Source organism: Prionailurus bengalensis, chromosome E1, assembly GCF_016509475.1.
Source record: "Prionailurus bengalensis isolate Pbe53 chromosome E1, Fcat_Pben_1.1_paternal_pri, whole genome shotgun sequence".
In the NCBI taxonomy this organism is placed as follows: domain Eukaryota; kingdom Metazoa; phylum Chordata; class Mammalia; order Carnivora; family Felidae; genus Prionailurus; species Prionailurus bengalensis.
Window position 1 is genome coordinate 28,657,041 of NC_057347.1, and position 27,200 is coordinate 28,684,240.

Sequence of the window (27,200 nt, forward strand, 5' to 3'; positions counted from 1 at the left end):
CAACAGGCTTGGAGCTTAGGCCCCACCAGATGTGCATCTGGTAGTCTTAACGACAGTCTCTTGTCCTTGATCCTGAATTAACTAGACACACCAGGGCTGCTGGGTTGGATCATAATGACTCACAGGGGACTTAGCAGGCAAGGTGACTCGGGATTAGCCGAGTTGCAGGGTGGAGAGCAGGGGCTTTAGAAGGGCAGCGAGGGATGCAAGTGGGTGCTGAGTGATCGGGGAGACTCTAGGTGGCCAACTGGGTTTTGACTTGGGAACTGGCCCTATTCTCATTCCTACTCATTGTCTAAGGAGTCAGGAACTCCATGTCTGGAGGGAGTTAATGGAGGAGCTGACCCAGGCAGGAAGGAGAAGGGAATCAGCACGGACAAATGTCTGCTCTGTGCCCACGCCTCGTCTCCATTCCCTTATTAACCCTCTCACTGGGTCGGGCTGCAGGCCAGCCTCTGTGTGCTGGTGGGTATCTAACAGCCAGATCAGGGTGCAGGGGCAGCCCCGGTGCTTAGCGTCTGGTGACTTCCATGATGTAAACACTCCCACCATACTGGTTTCAAGCTACCAGCATGGCTTTGCGGAACACGGAGTTGGTCAGAGCATCGGACGGTTGGAAGAGTGTGTGAGCCACGCACACAGGACATACCATTGTCTTGCCTTTTACACAAAAAAGCAAAGCGGGGTTTGGCAGAGAAAGAAGTCCTCCTCAAACCCCTAGTGTCCTCCTTTCTTTCTTTTTTTTTATTTTATTTAAAAAAATTTTTTTTAATGTTTATTTATTTTTGAAGGAGAGAGAGAGAGAGTGCAAGCAGGGTGGGGGGCACAGAGAGGGAGACACAGAATTGAAAGCAGGCTCCAGGCTCTGAGCTGTCAGCACAGAGCCCGACACGGGGCTCGAACTCACGAACCGCGAGATCATGACCTGAGCCGAAGTGGGTTGTTTAACTGACTGAGCCACCCAGGCACCCCTCCTTTCTTTTTCTTTTCTTTTTTTCTCCTTATGTTTATTTTTGAGAAAGAGAGACAGAACATGAGCGGGAGAGGGGCAGAGAGAAAGGCAGACACAGAATCTGAAGCCGCCTCCAGGCTCTGAGCTGTCAGCACAGACCTGACACGGGGCTCGAACTTAGGAACTGTGAAATCATAATCTGAATCAAAGTTGGAGGCTGAACCTACCGAGACACCCAGGTGCCCCTAGTGTCCTCCTTTCTTAAAGCTCCCTCTTGGTTAGGGAAGAAGCCTGATTTTTGCCTCTCTCCTCAAATGGAAGGGTTGGGGCCGTCCCCTGTCCTATGGGGACAGCCCTGACCTGCTTCCCCTGGGCCCCCAGCCCCGGGGCCTTGGGCAGCTACTCTCCCTCTGCAGCCAGACCTCAGAGGTGTCTTCCCCTTCCAGGAACCGGTGATGCCAATCCTGCTGTGTCTGAAGATGCCTTATTCAGGGACAAGTTAAAACACATGGGAAAATGTGAGTCCTGCCTAGGCCCCCTCCCCATCTCTTCCAAGACAGGCCCTGTGGCCTCGTAGGAGGGAAGGAGCCACGGGTGTTTTTAAGGTAGCTGACTCTGGGTGAACCAAAGTGACATTTTAATCGCAGGCTGGCTCCCTCAGCCTTCCTGCCTCGCTTCCCTCTCTGCGGCTGAGTGTGGATACAAATTAAGTTTTAAATCCTCTTGAGCCAGCTGTCTGCAGAAAAATAATAATGTGCTGCACCCACCCCACCCCGTCCCTGTTTCAGAGTTCACGTTCTTTGTGGCTTGAGGGGACTTGGCCTGATGAGTGGGGAGGCCCGTATTAAGCCCACTGTCTGCAGGCAGGAGGCCAGAGGGGTCGGTGACCTCTCCCCGCAGAGTCCTGCCGGCCAGGATGCACCTACCCCCCTCCTCTCCTCCCCACCACCCAACCACGTGTGAATGAGGCTGCCATCCTTCCAGGCTCCATTTCAGGGAAAATCTCGGATTAGTCATGGAAATCCCAGAACCGACTCTGGAGGTGGTGAAGGGGGCGGGAGAGGCGGCGGGAAAGACAGCCAAGACGCATCGGTGTCTGTCACAGCTGGGGAAGGAATACCCGGATCTCGGGCTGCCTGCCCGGGCCTGGTCCTGCTCTCGGTGGCCTTTGCTGCCCCTGCAGGCCGGGCCGGGAGGGCAGCCTCCCTGCTTGGGGATGCCCGGCCACCCGCCGCAGCCACCGCCGCCCCCGCCGCGGCATTCCTGTCGCCCTCCCACCCAGGGGAGGGAAGGCGGGATGGCCCTGTGGCTGCGGCTCTCTCCGCTCACGGGTCTCTCTGCCCCAGCCACCCGGAGGAAGCTGTTTGAGCTGGCCAGGGCCTTCTCCGAGAAGACCAGGATGAGGAAGTCAAAAAGGAAACACTTGTCCAAGCACCAGTCGTATCCTTTCCGGCCTGGCGCTGGGGGGCTGCGGGCGCCGACCCCCTGGCCAGACTGCCGGGGCTGCGCTCTCCCTGGGGCTGGGACCGGCTCTGCGGCCACCCCTCTCCTCCGCGCGCCCGAGGCCAGCCCACCGCCCTGCCTGGACCACCTTGACCGGCCCTGGGGACAGGCCAGCGTCTCCTGCCGCCTTCTGTGGGCTCCCAAGGAGAGAGCTCCACTTTCTGGCCGGGCTAATCTGCTCTTGGGAGAAAACTTGGTTCTTCCACTGAAACCAGCGAACCTCTCCCTGATTTCCTGAGTTGAATTGATCTGTAGATCTTGCTACCTCCCCACTTTCCTCTTTGTCCCCTGTCTCCTTGCTTTCAGTGGTTCCTTGAGGAAAAATAGGGTTTTCCACATTTTAGCCTAGACTCCCACCCATGCTTGTCACATGGGACCCAGGCTATTAGAAGCTGAAACGGCCAGTGGGGAACAGGGAGGAAGCCCCTTCTCCACCCCCAGAGATGGGAGCTGGGTGAGAAAGTCTCCCCCCCCCCCAAGGAAAGGAGGCTTTGGGGAGCCCTGGGGGAGAAGGCTGGAAGGGGAGGAGTCTCCTGGGCTCTCAGTGGGCGGTAGCCAGCCAGGGGCAGGGGCGGTACAACTGGAGGACGATGGCAGTGCCCCCCACCCCTGAGACGTTTTCCTGAATGGCCTGGCAGGCTGGGAGCTGCGGTGTCAACGGCTAATCTGCTGGACGACGTGGAGGGTCACACTTGTGGTGAGGCGAGGAGGGCAGGGAAGCTGGAGCTCTAAGTTGCTTGTGATGGGTGATCCTCCAAGAGGAGGGCCCGGGTATTTCATGGGTGGGCCCAACCTGGGGGGGATACATCATGGATAGGTGGGCAGGTGACCAAGGAAATGGGTCCTCCTGCTTGGTTCGTGTCGCCTCTCCCTTCCACTCCCCGAAGGGGGCCCTGGCCGCACCTCCACCTAGATCTCTCCCTGGAGCACAAAGTATCAGGTGCTGTTTCTGGGGAGTCTTCCCTGGGGTGGGAGGGGGCAGGCAGGCCTACTCACGTGGAGGGGCCTCACCTTTGAGAACCAAGCGCTGTGCAGTTTTAGTCTCTGGGCCCAGACACCTTTCAGCGTGCATGCAGTCCCTCCCAAAAGACACTGCCTTAGATGCTAGCAGGCCCATAGCTGAGCCTGATCCTTAGGCCTCAGAGCAGAGGGACCCTTTGGTCAGGAGATACCCAGAAGCAAGGGCCAGGGGGGTCTTAGAGGCCATATGGAGGGTGCAACTTCCGCACCCATTTTACAGATGAGGAAGCTGAGGGAAGAACTTGTCCAGGGTCTCAGAGCTCAGTGATGCAGCCAGGCCAGCAGCTAGGTATTCTAACTCCACACTGTGCCCTGGTGCCCTCACCCGACCCATGTATCCCCCCGCCCCCACCCCACCCCAGAGTCAGCTTGTGCCCCAGCAAACAAGGGGGATGGAGAGAGTTGGGTCAGTTCCCTTGCCCAGCCTGGAGGACGTGCCTGCGCGACACCCGGCACGGTGGAGGATGAGACAACTTCCCTCTGCTTTTCAGATGAAGACTTCCGGGGAAGGCGTCAGGAGGCACCCAAGATGGAGGAAGCCCTACGGGAAGGACAGTAAGAGGTAAGGCCTGGAGTCACAGCTGCCCAGAGACCGGGCCTGCCATGCCCTCCTCGAGGTGTCTTCCCAGGGCTCTGGAGGCATTGGGCTCAGGCAACTGGATGGCACAGGTCCTGGTTTTCTTCCCTTGTTGTGAGAGGGGACATGGTCTTCTGCATGGAACTCGTCTTTGGCCTTCCTTCCTTCCTTCCTTCCTTCCACCAGAGTAATCACACCTGCCTGTGCCAGATCCTGGGAAGAAGGGGGGGAAAGTCAGCTTTGACCTTGAGAGTTTACAGCCAAATTGAGAAGACAGTCCAGGATACACACTGCACAGTGGGAGGGCCTCTTAAGAAAAAGTGACATGGCCTCACCACAGCCAAGCACAAGGAACCCTCCCACTGCCTGCTTGGGTTGGGTGGTGTAGGATCGGCCAAAACCAGATGAAGAAACAGCCTCTCTGGAGGCAGCTCTGTTTCTGGCTGCAGCCCTGGGCCCTCAGGCTGCTTTTCCTCCTCTTAACCTGTGCATCCCTGGGGTTGGCGGGGGGGGGGGGGGGGGGGGGGGGTGGGTGGGGGTGGGGGGGGGTGTGGATCAGGGAATGTCAACACCTCCTCCAGGGCTCAGCTGAACCTGTCCCTGTTCCAACTCCCTCTCTGCCCATGCTTCCTTCCCCTAGCCGCTGTCCTACAAGGCTCCTTGAGCTGACGGTGTGGCAGGCATGACCCTGTTTGACTGAAGAAATACTTGCCTCCCTCAGGATAGTTGTAGTGGAGGGAGATTGGCCAGCTGGCCTTCACATCACTTCAAGGTGACTGCCTGTCACCCCCCCCCCCAATGTGGACACACTCAGTCTTTCCTCATGCACGGAGCTGCTGCACCCATGATTTCCACTGGTCCAGAATGCTCAAATACGGCCAGCCGGGGAAGGGCCCCCACAGCCCCACCGCTGCTGCCATTCGGTCTCCTTTCCACTGCTCCCCGGGAAACCGTGTCTGGTCCAGAGCCACCCCCCACATCAGGACCTTGCCATCATTTATTTCTCTCCCCAAGCCTTCGAGCTTTTCCTTTTCCAGCTTCTTCCTCAAGTCTATACCCTGTTCCTCCTCATCTTAAAAGCCAAGAGATTTCATCGTTTCTCTTCATTGCCCGACTTGTGAAAAAGTGGCCTCCTCTCCACCATCCCCAGGTTGATCCAGGAAGGTCACCGGCAGGACCCGGTCCTTCTCCGGTTCTGTATCTTTGTGCCATGCCCCGCCCCCCTACCCTGCTTCTGTGGCCCAGGGCTCCTGGGCCGTCTTCCTCTCTTCCTCTCTGCTGTGTGCTTCCTGCTCCTGATGCCCCTCCGGGTCCCTCCGCCCCAGCTCCCCCGAGGTCCACCTTTGACTCTCTTCCAAGTCTTCTCACTCCTCTCTGGCAGTCCACCACGCTCGTTTACAGCAACAGCAATACTTCTGTGCAGTGGGCTCCAGAGTCTGAATCTGCCTCTCAGTCAGTCCGCCACATCCACCCTGCATCCCCACCGTGCCCAGGATTGTCTTTCCAGCCCTGGGTATGAACTCACTGGCAGCCAAACGACACCTTCCTCCCGACTTCCCCATTTCATTTCCCCTACCCCTTTCAGCCCCGCGCTGGCAAACTCTCACGGCCTGGTTAACGCTTGCTGGTCTCTTCGCTGCCCCTGCTCTGCTCACCCCATCTCCGGGACACCACTCTCCTGCCATTTCCCTCTTGCTGTTTGAGCGAGTACAGGCTTCCGAACTCCCAGCCTGGTGTGTGTGGCCCGCTGAATTCTGACCCCAGTTTAGTTTTCTGCCCCTCCAGGTCCCCTGGGTCCAGCTTATCTGAGCTACAGCTGCGTCCCGGAATGGGCTGGCCCCTTCCCCACCTCTCGGCCTTTCCTATCCAGCCACTTCCCCAGCCCCCTACTCTATCTCTAGCTGCCAGAGGCCCTGCTCTCGCTGTTGTAGGAGCTTGGGTTTGGGGGGGCAGGGCATGACCCGAGGCAGAGTTCCAAGGCTGGCATAGAGTCCCCGGAGGAAGGACAGGGCACCTGTCTTTGGTATCTTCTGCCCCAAACTGTCTCTCCAGGAACCACTGACAAGGAAAGACTCCTGGGCTCCAATGAAACACTTCTTCCATCTCTCTTCCCCACCAGATGCCAGCAGTTCCTCCTCACCGGACAAGATCAGACCTGGCAGAGGCGGCTGGAGAGCAAAACCGGCCCCCAGCTGAAGGGCCCAGCTGCAGCCGGACAGATGGTGCTTGAGTACTGAGGCCTCGTGATTCTCCGGCCCCAGTCCAGCCCAGCCACTGCCACTGCCACTGCCACTTTCACAGGACTTAGAACTTTGGAGTTTTATGCTGTGATTGGAGGAAGGACCTGGGGCCCCTAGGGGCAGCAGCCAATCATGGCCCCTTTTGTAGCCAGGCTGTTCTATGGGCAATGAGCAGAAATGCAGAAACCACCATCAACTTGACCCCCCCCCCCCACCTTGTTTAAAAAAATCCCGGAAAATAGGCAAAGGTGGGGTGCCCAAGAGGGCAGGATGGTGAAGCCCCGAAGGCAGAGACCCTGCCTCTCTCCTTTCCCCATCTCTCCTTCTGGGCAGCAGACACTGCCCGACAACCCCCCCCCCCCCCCCCCCCCCGCCCATCCCCATCCTCAGCTGCCTCCTGGGCACCTTGGGCCCTTGATTCCCATGATTTCCTGCATCCCAGCCGTTTCCCCAGGGCTGCTGACACTTGGTACCATCCCTGCACAGAGCCGTGGGTAGGAGAGCTCTGGGCAGTCACTCAGGCTCCCTCTGAGTAGTTACTGGCCACCGCAGAGAGGTATCTACTGACCGCCCCTCCGGCTGCCTCTGGGGTTTGCATGGGCCCCCAGCAGGGACGGGGAGGGTGGCCCCCAGGGAGCTGGAGGACTCTGGCCAGGCAGGAGGATTCTTTACTGTGGCAGGAGACAAAAACCAATTCTGGATGGGAACTGGGAAGGCGGGGGTGGGGGTGGGGCGCGGTTCACGGGTGGGGTAGGGGCCCTGAGCAGAAGTCCTGCTGTCACTAAGGGTGAGCAGCAGCAGGTTCTGAAGTGATCCTTGAGAAAGTGCAGGACTGAGGAGCGTGGGGGATGAGGCTGCCAGCCTGGGTGGGGGCAGGGCGCCTGGGGCAGAAGGGCTTGCTGGGCGTCTCTTGCCTAGAACGAGAAGGTGAATGATCCGAGGAGGCACACTCCGGTTCTACGAGCCTTACCGGGCACCGACCACTGCCAGTGGGAGGGTGGCTGGCCCGGTCTCTCCGGCCAGACTTCAAGACGGGAACGCGCTGACCTCTCCGGAGAACCCGGGAGCCTGGGCAGGCACGAGGCGTCGCGGCCCCCGCAGTGGAGAACCAGCCCAGCCCAACCGCGCGGGGTGGGGAGGTTGGAAGTGGGAGCCAAGCCTCGGCGGGGTCCTTGTGGCCGCAAGTCGCCCCTAGATAGTGAGGACTTGGCGGGCGTGATCGCACCTCCTTCCGCCGAGGCCGGGCGCACTCGGTGGCCCAGCTTTCCCGGCGCGCTCCGAAGAGGCGGCCCCCGGAGGACGTGGGGGTGGGGATCGGGACGCGCAGCGCCGCCGCGGAGCCCGACCAAGTTTGGCACCCGCGCGGGGCCTAGGGCGCTGGCGCGGGGCCGCCCGCCCTCTGCTGCTCCCTGCGACCCGCCTGTGGCCCCCGAGGAGCCCCTGGGCCGCCAGCCCGAGCTCCGAACAGCCTGGGCCCGGGGGGCAGAGGAGGGGCCTCTGGGCTGTGGCCGTGACCCTCCCGGCGCATGGCGGGGAAGCCCCAGCCCCACGTCTGTGTGTGTTGCTTTGTTAGTTGTTTTTTCTCCTATGTGTGGGTTTTTTCTTGGAGCTGTTTCATAGGAATTCCTGTAATAAAGACTTGGTGTTCTCTTGGTGCTCTGATGTGGCCGGCAGTGTGGGCTGGACCCTTCCTCCTCTCTTCTTGTCCTGGGCAGGGTTTGGCCCCTGGAGCCCCCCTCGCCCCCGAGGGTCACCTGCCTCAGTTAACCCGCAGCGTCTGTAAGGCCCCGAGGGCTCAGCTTTCTCCGCAGCGCACTCCCGAGAAGAGACCTGCCGCCCGCAGGGCAACCTCGCCCACCTGCTGCTTTGCTCTGCGCAGTCGCCTTCCTGTTTGCCCTGGGGAAAATCCCTAGCTCTTCGGCAAAGGAAAACTCCAAGGCAAAAGCCAGTGTGTGGCGAAAGCTTACCCAGATATCCAGAAAGCTTCAGGAGTGACGCTGACGGGAGGCTGCAGGGAGGTGCAAAGGCCCGTAGAGATCTTCCCATTCAAGGACCTCTAGCTTTCTTTCCCTTACTCCCCAGCAGTGTAGGACTACTGCCCATGCCAGGGAACTCCCAGCCCAAAGAGGAAGCTGGTGCCCTTTGCAGACAGGGCAGTTCTGAAGGTTAAAAGGTTCTTTGTTGTGTTGAGCCCATAGGCCTCCTTGTGGCTTTCACTCACATTTTATTCTGGGCTCTCAGTCACCCAGGCTAAGGCCACCGCTCTAACCCCTGCTGCCACATTTGAGCTCAGTCTGGAGGAACAATGCAGGTTCTCCCTGCCCTCCTATAAACAGGTTCTCCTTCACCCCCAGTTAGACCAAGGTAAGACAGCGGGTGATGCTCTCCATACATACTGTTTGGATGTGGGCAAACCAAGCTGATCCTCTAACCCTGGCTCTGTGCATTAAAAAAAACAAAAAACATTATATATATATATATATATATATATATACTGTATATTATAATATATATGTAATATAATATATGTTATATATATTTAATGTTTATTTTTGAGAGAGAGAGAAAGAGAGTGCAAGCAGGGGAGGGGCAGAGAGAGAGGGAGACACAGAATCTGAAGCAGGCTCCAGGCTCCGAGCTATCAGTGCAGAGCCCAATGTGGGGCTCAAACCCACGAACAGCGAGATCATGACCTGAGCCACCCAGGCACCCCTAAAAAAATATTTTTATGTAATCTCTACACCCAGCATGGGGCTTGAACTTACAACCCCAAGATCAGGAGCATGCTCTACTGACCAAGCCAGCCGGGTGCCCCAGTGTTGTGCATTTTTTACTGATAGGTGTGTAACCCTCAGGTGTGTAACCTGGGACCTTGTTAGAAATGCCAATTCTCAGCCCTACCCTAGACATACTGAATCAGAGACTCAGGGAGTGCAGCCCAGCAATCTGAGTCTTGTGTTTGAGAACCACAGTGCCAGGCCCCTACCTACTACTGGCTGCACAGAATTACCTGAGTAGCTTTAAAAAAAAAAAAATCCTGATGCTCAGTACCCCAGATCAATTAAATCAACAGCCATGGGGTGATTTATTTTACAGCTCCTCATGTAATTCAAATTTGCAATCAAGTTTGAGGACCAGCACACTGGGCAGTCTGGTAGTGTTTCATATTAGCTCAATTAGTCTGACCCAATAATGGCCACTTTACGGATGATGAAATGACAATTCAGAAAGTAACTTTGCAAGGTTGCAGAGGTAGCAAGGTGTGAAGCCAGAAACACGGTCCAGGGGTGCCTGACTCCAAATGCTGTTCAAGGTGTGCTGTGTGGACCCGCAACATCAGCATCACAGAGCACATTAGAAATGCATGTTATGGGGCCCTACTCCAGATCTACTGAATCTCAAACTGGGAGTATTTTAACAAGCCCTCCAGATGATTCTGATACATGCCAAGTTTGAGAAGCACAGTTCCACAACTTGCTACTCAAAATTTGGTCTATGGGGGGCGCCTGGGTGGCGCAGTCGGTTAAGCGTCTGACTTCAGCCAGGTCACGATCTCGCGGTCCGTGAGTTCGAGCCCCGCGTCGGGCTCTGGGCTGATGATGGCCCAGAGCCTGGAGCCTGTTTCCGATTCTGTGTCTCCCTCTCTCTCTGCCCCTCCCCCGTTCATGCTCTGTCTCTCTCTGTCCCAAAAATAAATAAACGTTGAAAAAAAAAAACTTAAAAAAAAAAATTTGGTCTATGGACCGACACCCTCTGTATCACCTGGAGCTTGATAGAAACACACAATTTCAGGGTCTACCCTAGACCTACTGGACTAGAATGTCCACTTTAATATATATATATATATATTATATATATAATTTATATATAAATTATATTATATAAATATATATAAATTATGTATATTTATATATATATTTATAATTTATATATATATATAATTTTTTTTTGAGAAAGAGAGCAGGGGAGAGGGGGAGAGGGAGAGAGAATCTGAAGTAGGCTCCATGCTGAGCATGGGGACTGATGTGGGGCTCGATCCCACAATCCTGGGATTATGAGCTGATCTGAAATCAAGAGTTGGACGCTTAACCGACTGAGCCACCCAGGTGCCCCTAGAATGTCCATTTTAATAAACTCTTCAGGTGACTTGAGTGCACATTGAAGCTGGAGAAACACTACTCTAGAACACCAGTTCTCAAACTTGCTATATACGTTGGAATTCTTTTTTTTTTTCAAGTTTTTAAATTTTTTTTAGTAATCCCTACACCCAACGTGGGGCTTAAACCCACGACCCTGAGGTCAAGAGTTGCACATTTCTCCATTGCTCTTCCCAGCCAGGCACCATATACTGGAATTATTGCTGAAACTTGGGTCCCATTCCCAAAGATTCTGATTTCATTGGTTTGGGATTTAGCCTGGGAATCAGAGTGTAAAAGTGCCTCAGGTGATTCTAATATGCAGCAAAGTTTGAGAACCATCCACTCTTTTGCCTTTTAGTTAACTGACTGAAGGTAATTGTATCCAGAGAGGGGATGTGGGGAGAGAAGGCAAAGAAAGCGTTCCAGATACAACCGGAAAATGGAGATGCACAGCAGATGAAGCCTCTGCTCCGTGATGAGTCCCTCTGGGCCAAACAGTGTTTATAGGACCTAGGAGGGAGTCAGGCTGGGCCAGGCAACCCCCTTATCCATCTGCCCTCACATGCCAGGCTCATCTACAAATGTTGGGCTCCTGGTATCCACAAAGCGATCCTTGGAGAGTGACCTGCTAAAGTGCTGAGCTGGGCTGTCTGGAGTCTGGTCCAGATAGTGCCTCTCCTCCTTGCTTCAGTGTCCCCAGGGCTCAGCCCCAACTTGAGAGATCATGGGTCTGAAGAATGCTGTGCCCAGAAGAACTGGCCTGCTTATTACTATCCTGGAGTCTCAACCCTTCCTCTGTTCACTTGAGGCACCTGGTAGGGGCCTGAGATTGGAAGAAAGACAGGAGGACAATTTGGTTTGAAGAAGGCAGAAGACAGGCAAGATATAGGATGATGAAGATGATGGCTGCTTATTGAGTGCTTACTGTATGCAACTTTTCTGGGGAGCTTTACGTACATTATTTTACATAATCCCCACAACTATTATATGAAATCAGTATTATTATTTGTATTTCACAGATCAGGAAACTGAGGTACAGAGATGTTAAGGTCCTTACTCAACATGCCCCTCAGTAAGTGGTAGTACTTACTACCCCAGCAAACTCCAAAGTTGTTACCTAAACACTAAGCTATAAACTGGGGCGGGGGAAGAGGTGGTAAGAATTAGAACCTCGCCATAGACAGGATCTGCCGAACACAGAAAGTTCTACCTGCTTAAAAACATCTCCATAGTGTGATGTGTGATCCAACAGTGTGCTCGGACGTCACCTATTAGCATTCTTTATTTGGTTTTAAAAATGATCTTAGCATTCCCATTAAATGGAAAATACGCTATTTAGAGAGAAGCACATGAACTCCTTGGCCCATTATCAGAGCATAGATTAATTTGTTGGATTAGCTGGCTAGGCCAGCTGGAGGAAGATTTAGAAATTTCTGGAGATGGGGGGGAGCGGGTAGGGAGCAGGGCGGGTGGTTGAAACGGGGCTGTGTAAATCTACTGCCACCTGGTGGTCATCTCACAGAACCGGCCATTGAGAGGCCAACACCGTTTTCCCAGAAGGAAGCGAGCACCTGTTTGGCCAGAGGCCAAAGAGACAGAAGGGAATTTACTCTATTTGCATGGTTATATGTTTTGCAAATTTTATAAAACAAAGATATTTTTGTACTTTTTTTCTTAAAAGAGCCACTAAGATTATATAAGCCTTAGGCCCTACAGAGCCAGCATCTACCCTGTCATTTCTAGAGATTAAAGAGTCACAATTCTTTATCAGGTCAAGAGGATTATTCAGGGGACTCTGAAGTGAAGGGCTGTAAAGCTCAGTACAAACTCAGCTGGCTATGTCCTTGCTACTCGAAGTGTGGTTCTGTGGATCCAGTGACCAACTGTCCTGGTTTTCCAGGTCTGCGTGTTCCTCGGATGTGGAAATCTCAGTGCTAAAACTGGGAAAGTTCTGGGCAACCTTAGGCCAGTTGGCTACCCTGCCTGCAGGTTAGCAGCGCTGGCATCGGCTTGGAAGAAGACTGTTAGAAATTCAGAGTTTCAGTCCTCACCCCAGACCGCTCGAGTCAGAACCTGAATTTCCTAAGATCCGGGAGGTTCCAGAGCATATTAAAGATAGATTTGCTCTGCCTTCCACAAGAAGAGGGGGGCCCACACCAGCCTGTAACATCTGCCTGCAAGGGGCTCATCCTCTGCTGGGAAAGCTCCAGAGTGATTCCAATTGGCCTTTAATTCTAATAATAAAAGGCCAGATTGTTGCTTCAGGCCCAGCTGGCTCCTGTTTCCTTGGCTACAAAAGGAGCCACAGTGATACAGGGCTGGTAGCGGCATAAAGTGCTTTTCTTTCCTCTGCTTGAACTAGATTCTTGTTGGGGGTAAGACTGTTTGCTGAAGAAATGAACAGGCAGCTGTGTGAACATGCCTTGCAAATTGTTAGGTGTGATTTAATTGTAGGTGTGATTTAATAAATTGTGATTTGTTGCTCTTAAACGTGCAGTGGTCAGAAAATGTTATTATCATCACTCTTATTTATTGAGCCTGTACACTAGGCACTGTTTTAAGCACTCGGCAGATATTAACCCACTGACTCCTCGGAAGAAGGCTATAGGGTGGGTGATCCGATTATGCCCATATCACAGGTAATGGAGCTGAGGCCCCGAGGTTTGTAAACTGGATCTACCTGTCAGTGGGCCACAGAGGATAGCCAGGACTAGAAATGACCAGGTTCTTGGAGGAGTGGAGGGTTATCCCCATTCAGCCACAGCTTTTGCCCACAAACCCATAGCGTGTCTGAGGAAGGCCTCCAGAAAGGAGGGCCGGGGTGGCTCCCTCATTTGGCCTAACTTGGCCTGATTCAGCCATGCTGTTGATGACAAAACTTTCTGAGAGCCACCTCTGAGCCAAGCAGCAGCCTGGGCGTGGGGAGGCAGAGATAAGAGAGCCAGTTCCTGCCCTCAGAGAGGCCCAGTTAGACAGACTCAGACCAGTGAACACAGTTACAACACCACATTCCGAGAGGGAAAAGCTTAGGGAGCGAGGGAGCAGAGTCTGGCAGAGTGTGCGCTGCGGGCCGAGGTGCCCTCCTGGCTGACCCTCGAAAGGAAGCGGAGGAATGGGCCTCCGAGGAGGTGTGGGCCTCCAACCCACGCGTGCCAGGAGAGACAGCACACAACAGCCTGGAGGTGGGAGATGACGCTCTGGTCTCCTCTTTGCGCATCTCCCCCGCTGCTGCTCCTCCCCCTGGTCCCTGTACTGTGTATTGAATGCATACTATTGTTTTCCTCCTCTTCTGAGGCGAGCAGCTAATTTCTCCCTGATCCTGGCTCTCTGCCAAAGATGGGTAACGGTATTCATGATTTCATCCATACGCTGGGATTTTCACTCACCAAGGCCGTTCTGCCATCGGGGATGCTTCTCCACTTTTTGTCTGACAAATTCCCAGGCACTACTTAAATAAGGGTGCTATTTATAAAGACGTGGGCAGAGTGTAGGGAAGCCACAAAGGACGGCCTAGAACCTATGGCTAGTAACAGAGGGGCACAGTTTGCTGAGTCTCGGCCTTCAGGGGCAAGGGAGGGAACAGTGACTGGAACCCGGTGAGAGCTCTGTGTGAACAGGTTGCCCTGTAGAGCTGTGACTTTATGTTCCTGGACTGTACGTGGAGGGAGCCAGGGGAATAGAGACTACCTTCACTCTCCTCGTTCCTTCCATTCCCCTGCCAATGCCTCCCACTGGTGGTACCTCCTGGAACCCAACCGGAAGGAGAGGGCCGTGGTTGCGGTTCCTAGAAGTCAGCCTCCCGGGGAACAGAGCAGGGTGAAGGAGAGCACAGAGTGCGTGTGCATCTGGCAGGGCACATGGATGCTGTTCAGCCAAGTACTTATCAGTCAGTGTCATGGGGCTGAACAGTGTCCCTTCAAAATTCGTATGTTGAAGTCCTAACCCCCAGTAGCTCGGGATGTGACTGTGTTTAGAGATAGTCTTTAAAGAAGTGTTGAAGTTAAAATGCAGCCATTAGGTTGGGCTCAGGTCCAATATGACTGGTGTCATTAAGAGCACACAGGCACATACAAAGGGAACACCATGCGAGGACACAGGGAGAAGGTGGCCGTCTGCAAACCACGGAGAGAGGCCTCAGGAAAAACCCACCCTGGCAAGTTGATCTCGGGCTTCTAGCATCCAGAATAGTGCGAAAGTATCTTTCTGTGGCCTAAGCCGCCCAGCCTGTGGTACTTTGTTGTGACTGCCCTAGCAAACTGATATAATCCACATGCTATTCAACACAGAAGTTCTCAGTTATGAATTTGCCAGTCTCCCCCACTGGATAGTCAGCTTGTCCAGGACTCGGCACAGGGCCAGGCAGGTGCTTAAGCGCTTGTGAGCTGAACGGGATCATTTAACAAGAAAATGAAACAATAAGGCAATTTATGAAATATCATCAGAATGCTGCAGTCCCAGGTGGCAATCACGACACAAGAGCAACAGTGATGCTGTAACTGCCATCAGACTTGTTACTTACCAGCTCCCGTTTGGTCTTTGCAGAATGGTGGCTTCTACTCTTGCAGCAAGCTACGCAGGTAGTTGATACTATTTAGTGGGCACATCTACCGGGGTCGAGCAGGGTAGCGGAAGGAATACGGCCTTTTGGAGAGTTGACAAGTTCTATTTCCTTCTGTGTGAGATTCGTCAGGACGTTACCTGTGGCATCAGGCAGCTGAACAACTGAATAGGACAAATCCAGATTGCTGCTGCAGTGCAAGGCATGAGTGCATCAGCCCCTTGCAGCCTTGAGAGGTCCTGGTGAGAAGACAGAGGCCTCTAATGTCCAGTTTGCCTGCCCCCAGCTGCCCCACAGCTTCCTCCTTTTCATGAATGAGTACTCCCTTGGGCACACACTTCCTGTTGCAGGGTCAGAGGGTTCCCAATTCATCCTGCTGTCACATCCCCAAGGTCTTCCTATCTACCCACCAACATTCCACTCTCTCAGTCACAGAGGCATTAAATAGGATGCTGAAGGGGAAACTGCAAAGTTTATTAATTTATTTTGAGAGAGAGTGTGTGCGTGTGCGCAAGTGGGAGGAACAGAGAGACAGAGAGAGAGAGGGAGAGATTCCCAAGCAGGTTCAGAGCTGTCAGCGCAGAGCCTGACGGACTCAGGGCTTGATCCCACGAACCATGAGATCATCACCTGAGCCAAAATCAAGAGTCAGAAGCCCAACCCACTGCGCCACCCAGATGCCTCAAGGAGGGGAAACCTGAAGGGCTCAGAAGAGGAAGTAACTTCCCTAAGAAGATCTAGAGGAGAAATTCCAACCTTGCAATTCCTCCCCCACTGAGGGTTTGGGTCCTTGGCTCTCCTCCCTGAATAAATTCTCCTAATTCTTTACCAGTGGTAACTGCAGTGGCCTAGGGGAGCAGGCCTGAGTGGGAGAAGGGAAGTGTGTCTGTGGTCTGGGCTGGCAGCTAGCTGGGACTTGGACAGAATTAGAAACTCGTTATGAGGCCTGGGAAGACTATATTTAGTTGGGAGTATGTTTGCTCGACCTAGAGCAAAGCCTTCCAGACCTTCCTAAGACTGGGAGACTGGAGTCTCTACACCTGGCCCAGCAGCCAGCACTGTGCTCTCTCTTCCCTGTGCCACAGGGCCCTGCAGCAGCCATGAAACCCACCTCTCAGGTTAGCCCTGGGCCTCAAATCCCTCCTCTCCTGCCCCTGGGGCCAGTTTTGGCTGACCTCATAGGTCTACCAATCTTCAGCTTGAGACATAGCTAAGGAGGGTTGTGGGTTTCTGGAAAAGGTCCAGGCTGTGTGGGAAGGCTGGCTCTGTCAGTTAGGTGTCTAACAGGTTACTTCACCTGCTATGGCCTCACTTTCTCATCTATAATAAGGCTAATAATAGCTACCTTCCGGTTAGGTGTGTGGATCCAAGACAATACAAACAAACAGTAACTGCTCCTGAAACATTACTTTCCTCCTCCTCACCAGCCTCCCATAGAGTGGGAGTGCTCTGGAATGACCTGCTGCTCTTTCTGGCTGACAAAGATGATAATGGGCTCCCGGGAGATATTTTGTGTGTATGCAATTCAAAACATTACACTGGATTAAAAAGTTCAAACACGAATAAAAACTCTACCGATCAAACTCTGAAGGAAATATAAAGAAAAAATGCTGTCTTCTTTGGCAGTCTCACTGGAGATAACCAAGGTTCACAGCCTTGTGGGCCTTCTACGTAGTTTCTATCTTCATAGAAACACAAACACATGTACAGGTGTTTTCGCTTTTCTTTTAGCAGGTTAGGATCCCACTAAAAGATGTTTCTCTGCAACTTCCCTTTTCATTTAACTATAAGTCATGGGCATTCACAAGTGGATATAACTTGTTCATTGTTAACAGCTGCATAGGATTGCATGGGACACACGAACCATAATTTTCCATTTGATTTTTTTTCCTCCAGTGCAGTGACGATCCTTGCACAAACATCCTCATGAAAGAAACTGTGCTTTCATTTCTTTGGGGTACTTTACCCGAAGCACGATTATTGGACCAATAAGTAACCCCGAGAGGCTACTCTTCCCAGATTTTTGGGTCTCCGTCTGGGAATTTGTTTCGTTCACTTTCGCTTTGCCAGCCCCACGGAGGAGCAAGCCCGCGACGCCTCCCGCGGAGAAAACACTAGATGCCGGGCGCATCCCGAAGGGAGCAGATGCAGGAGGCACTCCAGGGCCTAAGGACTCACGGGGCGCGCTGCACAGCAGGGCACGGAGGACAGACGCTTGAGCTTTAGTGTGACCCCAGGCCAGTGCCTGCCCGTCCCAGTGTCACGCCAGGCCAGTGACTGCTCGTCCCGGCCTCGACTTCCTTCTGCGGAGTCTGTGGCTCCAAGCAAGATAAGGCGCAGTTCGGGCCCAGCGCCAGCGTGACCTCTATCTGTGCCTTTACGTGTGTCCTGGCCGGGCTGGCTCCCCGGACGTAGGCTGCGCCTCCCTCCTTCCTCCCCCTCGTCTTCCCTCCGCGCCGCCCCACCTTCCAGACTGGGTGGCTCAGCAAGGCCAGAAAGGGTAAAGCAGTCACCAGCGTGAATCCCTCCTCGAGATCGGTCATTTATTGCTTCTGCCCGGCTCTGGCCGGCTTCCTTCCTTTCGTCTCGGCTATCGAGTGCTCCCGTCTGAATCTGGCCGGGAGCCGAGGGCCGCGCCAGTTCGGCCCATCCTTTGCTTCTGCCTGGCTCGGCTCTCCGGCTGGGGCTGCGGAGAGAGCGCCGCGATCCTCGGCTCGGCCAGCAGCCTACGCCCCCTTCGCCGCCGCGGGCGCTTCCGGTTCCGGTAGCCGCTAGGCGAGTGTATCCGAGGCGCCTGCCATGGCGGGGAGCCGGTTGCAGACGGTGGGGAGCGTTTTCTCGCGGTGTGTGCTCGGAGGCGGGGTGGGCTGAGGGCGCCTCCCCCGGGATGGGGGCTCTCGACCGGCCGCGCTTTTTCTGGGTGGGTGTGAGTAGGGCGAGGCATTCTCCAGAGTGCGGAGTGGGAGCCGGGTGAGGCCCTCTCGTGCTGTCCGCCGTCTCTGAATAGGTGTACTTGACATCACTCCCCGAATGTACCTTTCTCGTTCAAGATTGCACCTCTCCCCCTGCCGGGGTGGAGGTCTCTGGGAAGAGGAAGGGAGGAAGATGCTGATGGGCCCAGCTGGAGCCTCTATTTTCCTTGACTGGACGGGGATGGGGGGAGGGGGCGTGGGACGCACCTGAGAAAATAGAAGGACTTAACCCCTGAGCGTCGTTAGGTTGGTTTTGGAATATGGAAGTATCTTACCTGTAGGTGGGGAACACCCGTGCTGCGGCCTCCTTCCGGTTCTGTGTTTCGGACTCCGCAATCCCACTGATGCCCCAGGCTGTGACTAGACTGATTCTTGGGCTTAGACGGGCTGTTGTAACTGGCTGACCTTCGTTATTTTTCCTTCCTTAAGGACTCGGGACCTGATTCGGGCTGGGGTGTTGAAGGAGAAGCCCCTCTGGTTTGACATATATAACGCTTTTCCTCCACTGAGAGAGCCGGTCTTCCGAAGGCCCCGCCTGAGATACGGCAAAGCCAAAGCTGCCATCCAGGACATCTTGTACCCCGAGGATCGGATTAGAGCGTGAGTGCAAAGCACCCGTGGTGGACAGGAGGTAGCGCGATTTCAGAAGGAAAGGTTTGGCTAGCAGTCGGGTGACTTCCAGGAATTGAGTCAGGGCTTTCCCTGTGGAGAAGGTCTTGACTATCTAGCCTGGTGAGGGAACCAGTGCCCCTCCCACATGTGAGAGAAACAAGTTCTGGGAAGTAGAGTCTGGAGCTCAGCAACGGACTGATCATTGCAGTTATAGCTGCCTGTTTCTGTGCATGGATTAACACTCTGCTAAACCCTCAAAAACATTCTCTCATTTAGGCCTTACTTTAACCCTACAGTATTTTGTCTCCATTTTATTCATAGGACTATGGGGTTCAAGGAAGTGAGCTTGCTGAGAATTCAGTGGAAGAACTTTTTCCCTCAAATGTTGATGCCAGTTTTTAGTACCTAGAATTTGTAGGATTCCACTTCTCTTAAATATTAAGATCAGGGATTGTACTTTAGTCAATTTAATATATACACCTTATTCTTATCTCTATTTCTGGTTATAAGAAAACAAAACTCATAAAATCATTATATTCTCATTTGAGGTCCAGGCCCCTTTCTTTTGAGGAATCTCCTCTCTACCCCCCTCCTTGCCCCCGACTCTCCTTGAGGTAGTAAAACAAGTATGTTCTGCTCTACGTGGAAATTTTCAGAGTAGGACATGAGATCTTTGGGGGTATTAAATACTTTGACAGCACTTTTCTGCGCAGGCTCATTGCATACACTTGGAAGCATTTGGCAGTTTGCAAGGCCATATTGCAAATGCACATACCTTGAGCTAATAGTACTGTTATTATGAATCTATTCCAGACTTGCATAGTGCACTAAGAAATATTGATAAAGGTAATCATTGTAGCACTCTCTAGAGTAGCAAAGGATTGGAAACAGAAAAGTTCAGTGATTTGAAATGATCTTTAAGAACTATTAAGGAGGGGCGCCTGGGTGGCTCAGTCGGTTAACCGTCCGACTTCGGCTCAGGTCATGATCTCGTGGTCTGTGGGTTCGAGCCCCGTGTCGGGCTCTGTGCTGACAGCTCAGAGCCTGGAGCCTGTTTCAGATTCTGTGTCTCCCTCTTTCTCTGACCCTCCCCTGATTCATGCTCTCTCTCTATCTCTGTCTCAAAAATAAATAAACATTAAAAAAAAAAAAAAAGAACTATTAAGGAGAAGAGGCAAAGGCTTAATTAAAGTTATTTGCTCTTAGCTTAGAATATGAATTGCCCCTTCTCATTCTGAGGTGGAATCCACCACTGACAACAGGAGTTGAAATCTGGGGTTCTGTCTTCCATAGAATTTGTCCCTTTGTCCTCAAATGAATCACTTTAATTAAAATAACTTAGTGATCTTTGTCTTGCTCTCTCAGCTAGAAGAATTTTCTCCAAGACTCAGATTTGCCCTTGGATAGTTAAAAATATTGCATGGAGAAACTCCTTTTATTTCCTCTAGAAATACCTTTCCTTGTAAATACCTTTTTATTATGACTGGATATTTTAGTTGATGTCTTTGATAAAGATTATAACACCATAAACAAATTTAATATAGTTCAAGCCAGGGCAATAGAAATATTCTTCAATATTTGATTCTTTTTGGGCTGAACACAATGCCTAGTAAGACTCAAAATAAACTTGGTGAATGAAACAAAAAAAAAAAAAAAAAAGAAGAGGCAAGATGTACTAGAGTGTTTCCTGTCCTTTGGGTTAAATTACACAGCTTGGAACAGGGAAGGATAGATGTGTATATGCTTATATGTTAGGAGAATGTTCTTGGATGAATGCAGAAGAAACAGATTGGTATTGATTCCTGGGAGGGTACTGGGGGTGGGAGGAGGTGAGCAGGAATGTCACTTTCACTGGCTACCTTTTTGTAACATTTGTTATATTTACCATATGCATTACTTAAAAAAAAAAAAAAAGCTTATGCTTAGCCTAGTAATTTTTCTTTACTTTGCTCTTGGCCATGATCTGTAGTTGGAAATTTATATTGTGTTGTTTGTATTTTCTAGGAAATTTTATTCGGCCTATGGATCTGGTCAGAAAGCTTTTGATCTGTTCAATCCAAACTTCAAGTCTACCTGTCAACAGTAAGCCATTTTACAGGTCCTGTGTTGGTTGTTGTTGTTGTTGTTGTTGTTGTTTTTTGTAAGGAATTTAGTTCCCAGTGTGAGGAGTTTCATTGAATTCCACTTGAGGAAAAAGATGTTCCTGTAGGCGGACCTGTTGAGCTGCTTGATGTTGTGTAACAGCACATCTTGATGACTCTCCATGCACAGACCTAAGATGTGACTGCTTGGAATTCCAGGTTTGTGGAGAAGTACATTGAGCTACAGAAGCTTGGAGAAACAGATGAAGAGAAATTATTTGTGGAAACAGGAAAGGCTTTATTGGCAGAAGGTGTCATTTTAAGACGAGTAGGAGAAGCAAGGACTGTGAGTATTTTGTTATTAAAATTGTTGTTAGATTAACTGCCTGTTCATTAGAGGTTAAAGGCTTGGTTTTCCTTCCCCAACCTTGGTTTATGTCCCTGAACACCGGGTCAAATATTGGTAGATTAAATATACTGAAACTTGAAAAAATGTATACACATACACACACACGTATATACACTGAAATTTTGTGATAATGACTGCTGCTTGGAGCAAGTGAGTTGTCGTTAGGACTTTTGAAATTATGGTTCTGTAGAGATTTTTATCATGTGTATTGCTTGTTATAATAGAATCTGACCTGGAATATAAATGTTCTGTTTTTGACTCCGTGATAGAATGTGCTTAGTCATATAGCTTCAGCCAGTCAGTGGAGTGAAAATGACAGCATCTGTGTGACATATTTCTGTCTGGTCTTTTAAGCAAAAGGCAGGTAGTCACGTTTCCTGGGAATCTGAACCTCCGGATGTGAAATCCCAAACAGTGTTGGAAAACAACAAGCCTCTGCCGGAAGCTCTACAGGGCCAGCATATGGAGCCGTCGGAGGAACAGTCGAAAGGTCTCTCACCTCCCTGACGAACGTGTATACTGACATCCAAACTGTATTCGCTGGATGAATGTTGAACTGTTTTTAACAGTGGAACTGTGTAAATGTTTCTTGATCTCTAAGGCATTGTGTTTGCCTTCTTTCAGTTCCTATTTCTAGGTTGTCATAAAACTCAGTTTCATGGTTTGAATGAACTTTTATGTTAGGATGGTATTAAATAAAGAATTCCCTGGCTGCTTATAAAGTAAATTTACTTTAAAATTGTAAATAGCATAAGGAAACCTTTGTAAGTATTGTTTGAATGAGACTCGTTCTGAGTAGGTTTGCTTGGGTTTCTGTGTTAACATGTGGGTTGGCTCTATTTGATCCTCTGGTGTCTTTTTTCCATCAGGCTTTTACTTGTGCTTGTGGTATGTTCCCTGGGCCAACTGTTTCTGTCTGCAGATAATCTTTACATTTTGCTCTGGAACTATCTTGATCTTCAACTTGAGAGGCTAAGCTGACTTGTGCTTTGTAGTAAGAGTGAGAATCTATCACTGACGATGGACAAAGGTCAGAACCATAACTTTAATTTCATAGATTGAGTGTGCTGGAGACAGTTAGCATAGGCCTGAACATAGTAGTCTGCTCAGTAAAGATTTGAGTGAGTAAGTGATTAAATCCAGCTAAAGACTGAACTCAGAGGACCTCTCTGTAGATACCTGGATTGCCAAGAGGGGGCCAGCTAATTTAGATGCTGTTGTCCACCAGTGTTCACCTGCCTCCCTGGTGGTGTGATGTGTTTACACGACCTTATCAACTGTTCTGCTTTCTTCATTTTCATATCTTTTACTGAACATGTGAAATATTCCTTTCAGTTTGTAGCCCTTTTATTTGTGATCAGGCCAGTGGTTTTCAGCTACTAGTAATAAGCTGCTTCATAAATTGTTTATTTTATGTTATTTTAATTATTTTTTAATGTTTATTTTAGAGAGCCACAGACAGCATGAGTGTGGGAGGAGCAGAGAGAGGGAGACACAGAATCCAAAGCAGGCTCCAGGGTCTGAGCTGTCAGCACAGAACCCGACACGGGGCTCGAACCCACTGACTGGGAGCAGTTTTCAGCCACGCTGCATCCTCCTGCCACCTTTATCACTGTTTGGCAATTCCTCTTGTTTGGGAATGCTTTACTTTTATTTTATTTACTTGTTTATTTTTTAAGTGTATTTATTTTGAGGGGTGGGAGGGGCAGAGAGAGGGGGAGAGAGAGAATCCCAAGCAGGTTTCACTTTGCCAGTGCAAAGCCTGACACGGGGCTTGATCCCACAAACCGGGAGATCGTGACCTGAGCTGAAATCCAGAGTCAGACGCCTAACTGACGGAACCACCCAGGCGCCCTGGGAATGCTTTACTTTTAGATGGGAAAGTAAATCTCATCCATTCAACAACCGTAGACAACCAGTGAGTGCCAGGCCTTGGGAGGAGGGCTTAAGCAGGTGGAAAAGATGATCGTGCTCTCACGAGGAACAGTCGGAGAGTCACTCATTATTTTTCTAAACCCTAGGTTTCTGGGGTTTAAAAGGCAGTTTCTTTGCCATAACGATGAAAACATTTTTAGAAAGTTGTTGCATACTTTTTTTTTTTTTTTTCTATTTTTTAGAGAGAGAGTGTGAGCCGAGGAGAGGGGGCAGGGAGTGGGGGAGAGAGAATCTTAAGCAGGCTCCACACCTAGGGTGGAGCCTGGCATGGGGCTTGATCCCACACTCCCTGGGATCATGACAGGAGCTGAAACCAAGAGTTGGACGCTCAACTGACTGAGCCACCCAGGAGCCCCTTCACGTACTTTTTTAGAAAAACTATACATGCACATGGTTCAAGATTTAAAGGTAAAAAGCTGGTCTTTCCAAAACCTGTTCCCAGCCACCTATTTGCTCCCTCAAGGCCACCATCATCACCATTCCCTGTTCAGAAATATTTTGGGCATATGCATGGGGACACTATACCTCATTTGCTCCCATCCTCTGTATGGATGCACAGTGATTTAGTGAGTGCCAAGGTGACAAAAGTGGCTGTGTGTTTTCTTGTGCTGTAAACAGGCCAGTGTTGCTGTGGGTGCATTCTTAGCAGTGGTGCTGCTGGACTCGGGAATAGCTCGTCTTTACTTCTGATATTGCCCTGCATGGAAACTGCTCAGTTCTACTCCTGCCAGCAATATAGGGGGATGCCTGTATCCCCACATCCTCACCAGTACATTCCAGTCTTGTTAAATCAGGCAAGGATTCTTCTGTGAGGACACCCTAAGCCTGATAGAAGGGAGAGAGACTAGCCCTTATGGCAAACTTCCTTTAGGTTGAATCTCAGTGGTTAACACGGTGAAAGTCGTGAAGTTTATCGGGGATTTCAGAGCTCTTCCCCACAGTTGTGGGGGCAAAAGCCACCGTCGGGTCCCTATAGGGATGTTTGGGGAGAATGGAAGTGTGACCTCTTTCTTGCCTTAAAGAGCTTAAAATCTAGCTGGGAGACCAGAGTGACTTTGGAAGCCATAAGATGAACAGGAATCCTTTTAAATTATGATAGAAAATTACAATAGAGCTGGGGGAGGAGCCAGGTCTGGACCAGTTCAGGAATACGCACAGAGGGCCTTGCAAGGTGGGAGCAATTGGAGAATGTATGCTGTCTCCTCTGTCAGGAGTGCCCTCCCTGCCACCACGGTCTTCAGAAACTGTACCTTCACTGCCATTTCCAAGTGATGTCTGCTCAGAAACGTTAGCTGATGTTCAAGTCAGATCTCAAGTCCCTTATGGAGTCCCTTCCAGGCTGCACTCATGCCCATCATTCAGTTGGCACACCTGGCCCGCTGTTTACAGTCCTTGCTTACCTGGTTGTCATTCCAGGGTTCCTCTTTCTTCCTTTCTCTAACCCTTCCTCTCCCCTCCCTTCCCCTCCCCTCCCCTCCCATTCCCTTTGTTTTTCTGGCAGTTTTTTCTTCTTTTAATGTATATTTATTTTTGAGAGAGAGAGAGAGAGAGAGCCCAAGCAGGTGCCATGCTGTCAGAGCAGAGCCCGATGCAGGGATAAATTCACAAACCACGAGATCGTGACCTGAGTGGAAATCAAGAGTCAAATACTTGATCAACTGAGCCACCCAGGAGCCCCAGGGTCCCTCTTCCCATCCAGAGTGTAAACGAGTGTGGAAATTCTTACTTGTACCCACTAAAGCATTAAACAGAGCTTTTCTAGAGCAGGCCCTCCATGTGGGTTTGCTGAACTCAAGCCAAGAAGGGTCCACGTCCAGGTTACAGTGCAGTTTACGAAGACAAGTTTGAAGATCCAGGACTAGCTCTGGTTCCTCCAGTTTTTGCTGGTGTGACCTCGTGCCTATCGCAGTCTCAGATTACAAAATAGGGGTAATGTTTGCCTCTTTGGCTTCTAGATAGTGTTGCGGAAATTGAGACAGACTGTAAAGCTCACCTGTAATATTACAGATGCTTTCATTACTCTTGAGGAGTAGTGGGAAAAGGTTTGAACAGATAGGCTGGGATCAGACCACGTGGCCCCAATAACTACTCAAGAGTTGTTCCGTTGGCTGTAAGAAAGTTTGAGCAGGAAGTAATGTAGTGAAAGCAGCGTCAGGTGGAAGGAAGATTTGCTCAGATGTGATCCAAAGAATGGGATTGGCGGAGTGCGCAGGGAAGGGAGAGGGAGGGAAGAGGAGGCCCGTCAGACTTGGTCTCTGCAGCCATCCCAGTTGGAGGCGGGTTCCAAGGTCACAAACCCGAGTGACCAGAGGAATATGTGCCTCACTAACAGGCAGCAAGGTTGGGAAGAGGGCGGTCCTCAACACACTGAGTTAGGGGGTGATGCTGCATCATCCAAGTGGCAGATAGAGATGAGTTAGATGTCTGGGAGATGGGGAGGAAGTCCCTAGCAAAGGGTAAAGGTTGGAGGTGGGAGAATGAATGAGCTCTCCAAGGGGAGGATAGAGAGGTATGGGATGCTGGGGGCTGAACCAGGTGAATCCTCTTTTAAAGGACAGAAGGGACAAGAAAGCCAACAAAGGCAATAGGTCCCACATCTTCCATCGTCTACATAGCAAGACTTTAAAGTGGTTTTGGATTCACAAGGTTTTATAGAGTTCTTCATTTCCTTTTGTTCAGCAGGCCTGATTCTTGATTATGTGTCCTTAAAAGGCAAGCCCTAGTGTTTTTCTAATTTTGTGTAATATTTAGCGTCATGTTTTCTGATAATGAAAGTGGTTTTACAGAAAAATCAGTGCTCCCATAGGATTCCCGATTTTATTAAAATGATAGCCTTCCCTGTAAATAAATGGTGGCTTGCCACTTAAAACATCCTACAGCTTCCATGGCTCAGTCAGTGAAACTTCTGACTTCGGCTCAGGTCATGATCTCACCGTTTGTGAGTTCGAGCCCCGCATCAGGCTCTGTGCTGACACCTCAGAGCCCGGAGCCTGCTTCAGGTTCTGTTTCCATCTCTCTGCCCCACCCCTGCTCGTGCTGTCTCTCTTTCTCTGTCTCAAGTGTAAAAAAATAAAATAAAAACATAAAATCATTCAAGTGGAAGGGTAAGATTTTCTCTGAGCCTAGCACTTCTGCCCTTGGGAATCCAGACAGGCACACAGCTATGACCAAGTATGGCTCTGAACTGGGCTGTCAGTTTTCCTGACCGCCAGGGCACTAGGGCATATGACATGATGTGGCTCTGACAGGTGCTGGTACTGCCTCAGAGGCATGTGGAGCTGGGAATGAGGAAAGGTGAGTGTATGTGTGTGTGCGTGGGCCGGGGCATGCGATTATGACTTTGTTCTGGGTCTCCATGTTCCTGAGCTCTATTCCAGAACAGCCAAAAGGTAGAGGACTGACTGGCGGGGTTGGTCATGTGTTTTGAAGCTTTGCCGGTGCTCAGTGAGATGGATGCCTGAGCAAGTTCAGTGGGCCACTTGGGGTCACCTTGAATGGTGGAGGAAGGGCACCTGCCTTCCCGTGGGCAAGATGGGAAATGGCTTCCGTGTCACTGCTAGGGTAGTGCTCCGTGGGGCATCTGGGTCTGTGACTGGGTGAGTCTGGTGCTGGAGCGGTTTCTGGGGAGATGCCGAACGCGACCGTTGTTTTTTGTTTTTGCTACAGCACTCAAATGAAAAGGTTGCTAGGGGAAGGCAAAGGAGGCGGCAAAGGTGAGTGCTACCTCTTCTCCAAGATGTCGCCAGCACTGACCTCTCCGGCCAGACGTATCACAGGAAGAGGACTTTTGCTGAATGGTAGCTGACAATGAAATTACGTTTTGGATATAGTTTTAGCCTCGATTGATGCTTTTCTTGGACTGGAAGTTAAATGTCAGTCACCTGACCTTCTAGTTGTTCCGTTCTTTTAATTAAAAGATGGTTCTAAGCAACATCCAGTAGTGGTCTATTTATTATTTATCAAGCATTTTCCTCCCAGCAGTTAGTGAAAGGTCAGTGGCTTCAACGGATGCTTTGTTTTTGGTGAGTAGCTTAGATGAAAAAGATATACAATCAATCTCTGCTCCCTCCTGTTTGCTCACGGGCAGGACACTGTTTAATAGTCATTGTGGCATTTAGATCGCAGGCCTCTGAAACATGCAGAAAAGTGCATGTGTATCCCTTGCCGCTGAACATTTCTCCAAAAGTAAACATCAGGTTGTG

At 50.9% G+C, this 27,200-nt stretch overlaps 2 protein-coding genes and 1 long non-coding RNA gene across 5 annotated transcripts in view; 2 read left to right on the top strand and 1 right to left on the bottom strand.

Moving 5' to 3' along the window:
• CUEDC1 (CUE domain containing 1) overlaps positions 1-7,947 on the top strand; it is an 84,004-nt gene extending 76,057 nt beyond the window's left edge. Inside the window, exons 7-11 of one of the 2 annotated variants that reach the window (XM_043583964.1) lie at positions 1,399-1,470; positions 2,299-2,392; positions 3,094-3,152; positions 3,967-4,037; positions 6,172-7,947. In XM_043583964.1, the coding sequence (XP_043439899.1) occupies positions 1,399-1,470; positions 2,299-2,392; positions 3,094-3,152; positions 3,967-4,034 (293 nt within the window). In that variant the 3' untranslated portion in view covers positions 4,035-4,037; positions 6,172-7,947. The remainder of the gene's footprint in view (positions 1-1,398; positions 1,471-2,298; positions 2,393-3,093; positions 3,153-3,966; positions 4,038-6,171) is intronic. The other variant, XM_043583965.1, reaches the window with a different exon arrangement.
• On the bottom strand, positions 3,656-15,555 carry LOC122485336. The gene is made up of 2 exons (XR_006297841.1): positions 14,951-15,555; positions 3,656-4,265 (listed from the first exon to the last, which is right to left on the bottom strand). It is a non-coding gene; the product is annotated as an uncharacterized LOC122485336 (long non-coding RNA).
• A 2,149-nt stretch (positions 15,556-17,704) lies between these two features.
• Positions 17,705-26,929, top strand: MRPS23 (mitochondrial ribosomal protein S23). 2 transcript variants are annotated; one of them, XM_043583967.1, is made up of 6 exons: positions 17,705-17,832; positions 18,391-18,561; positions 20,578-20,655; positions 20,874-21,000; positions 21,418-21,553; positions 26,665-26,929. In XM_043583967.1, the coding sequence occupies exons 1-6, from the start codon at positions 17,789-17,791 to the stop codon at positions 26,673-26,675; spliced, it is 567 nt and encodes a 188-aa protein (XP_043439902.1). In that variant the 5' UTR covers positions 17,705-17,788; the 3' UTR covers positions 26,676-26,929. The 2 variants fall into 2 exon arrangements, with proteins under 2 accessions (XP_043439902.1, XP_043439901.1); XM_043583966.1 differs by lacking the exon at positions 26,665-26,929 and having other exon boundaries at positions 21,418-21,781.
• The last annotated feature ends 271 nt before the right edge of the window (positions 26,930-27,200 follow it).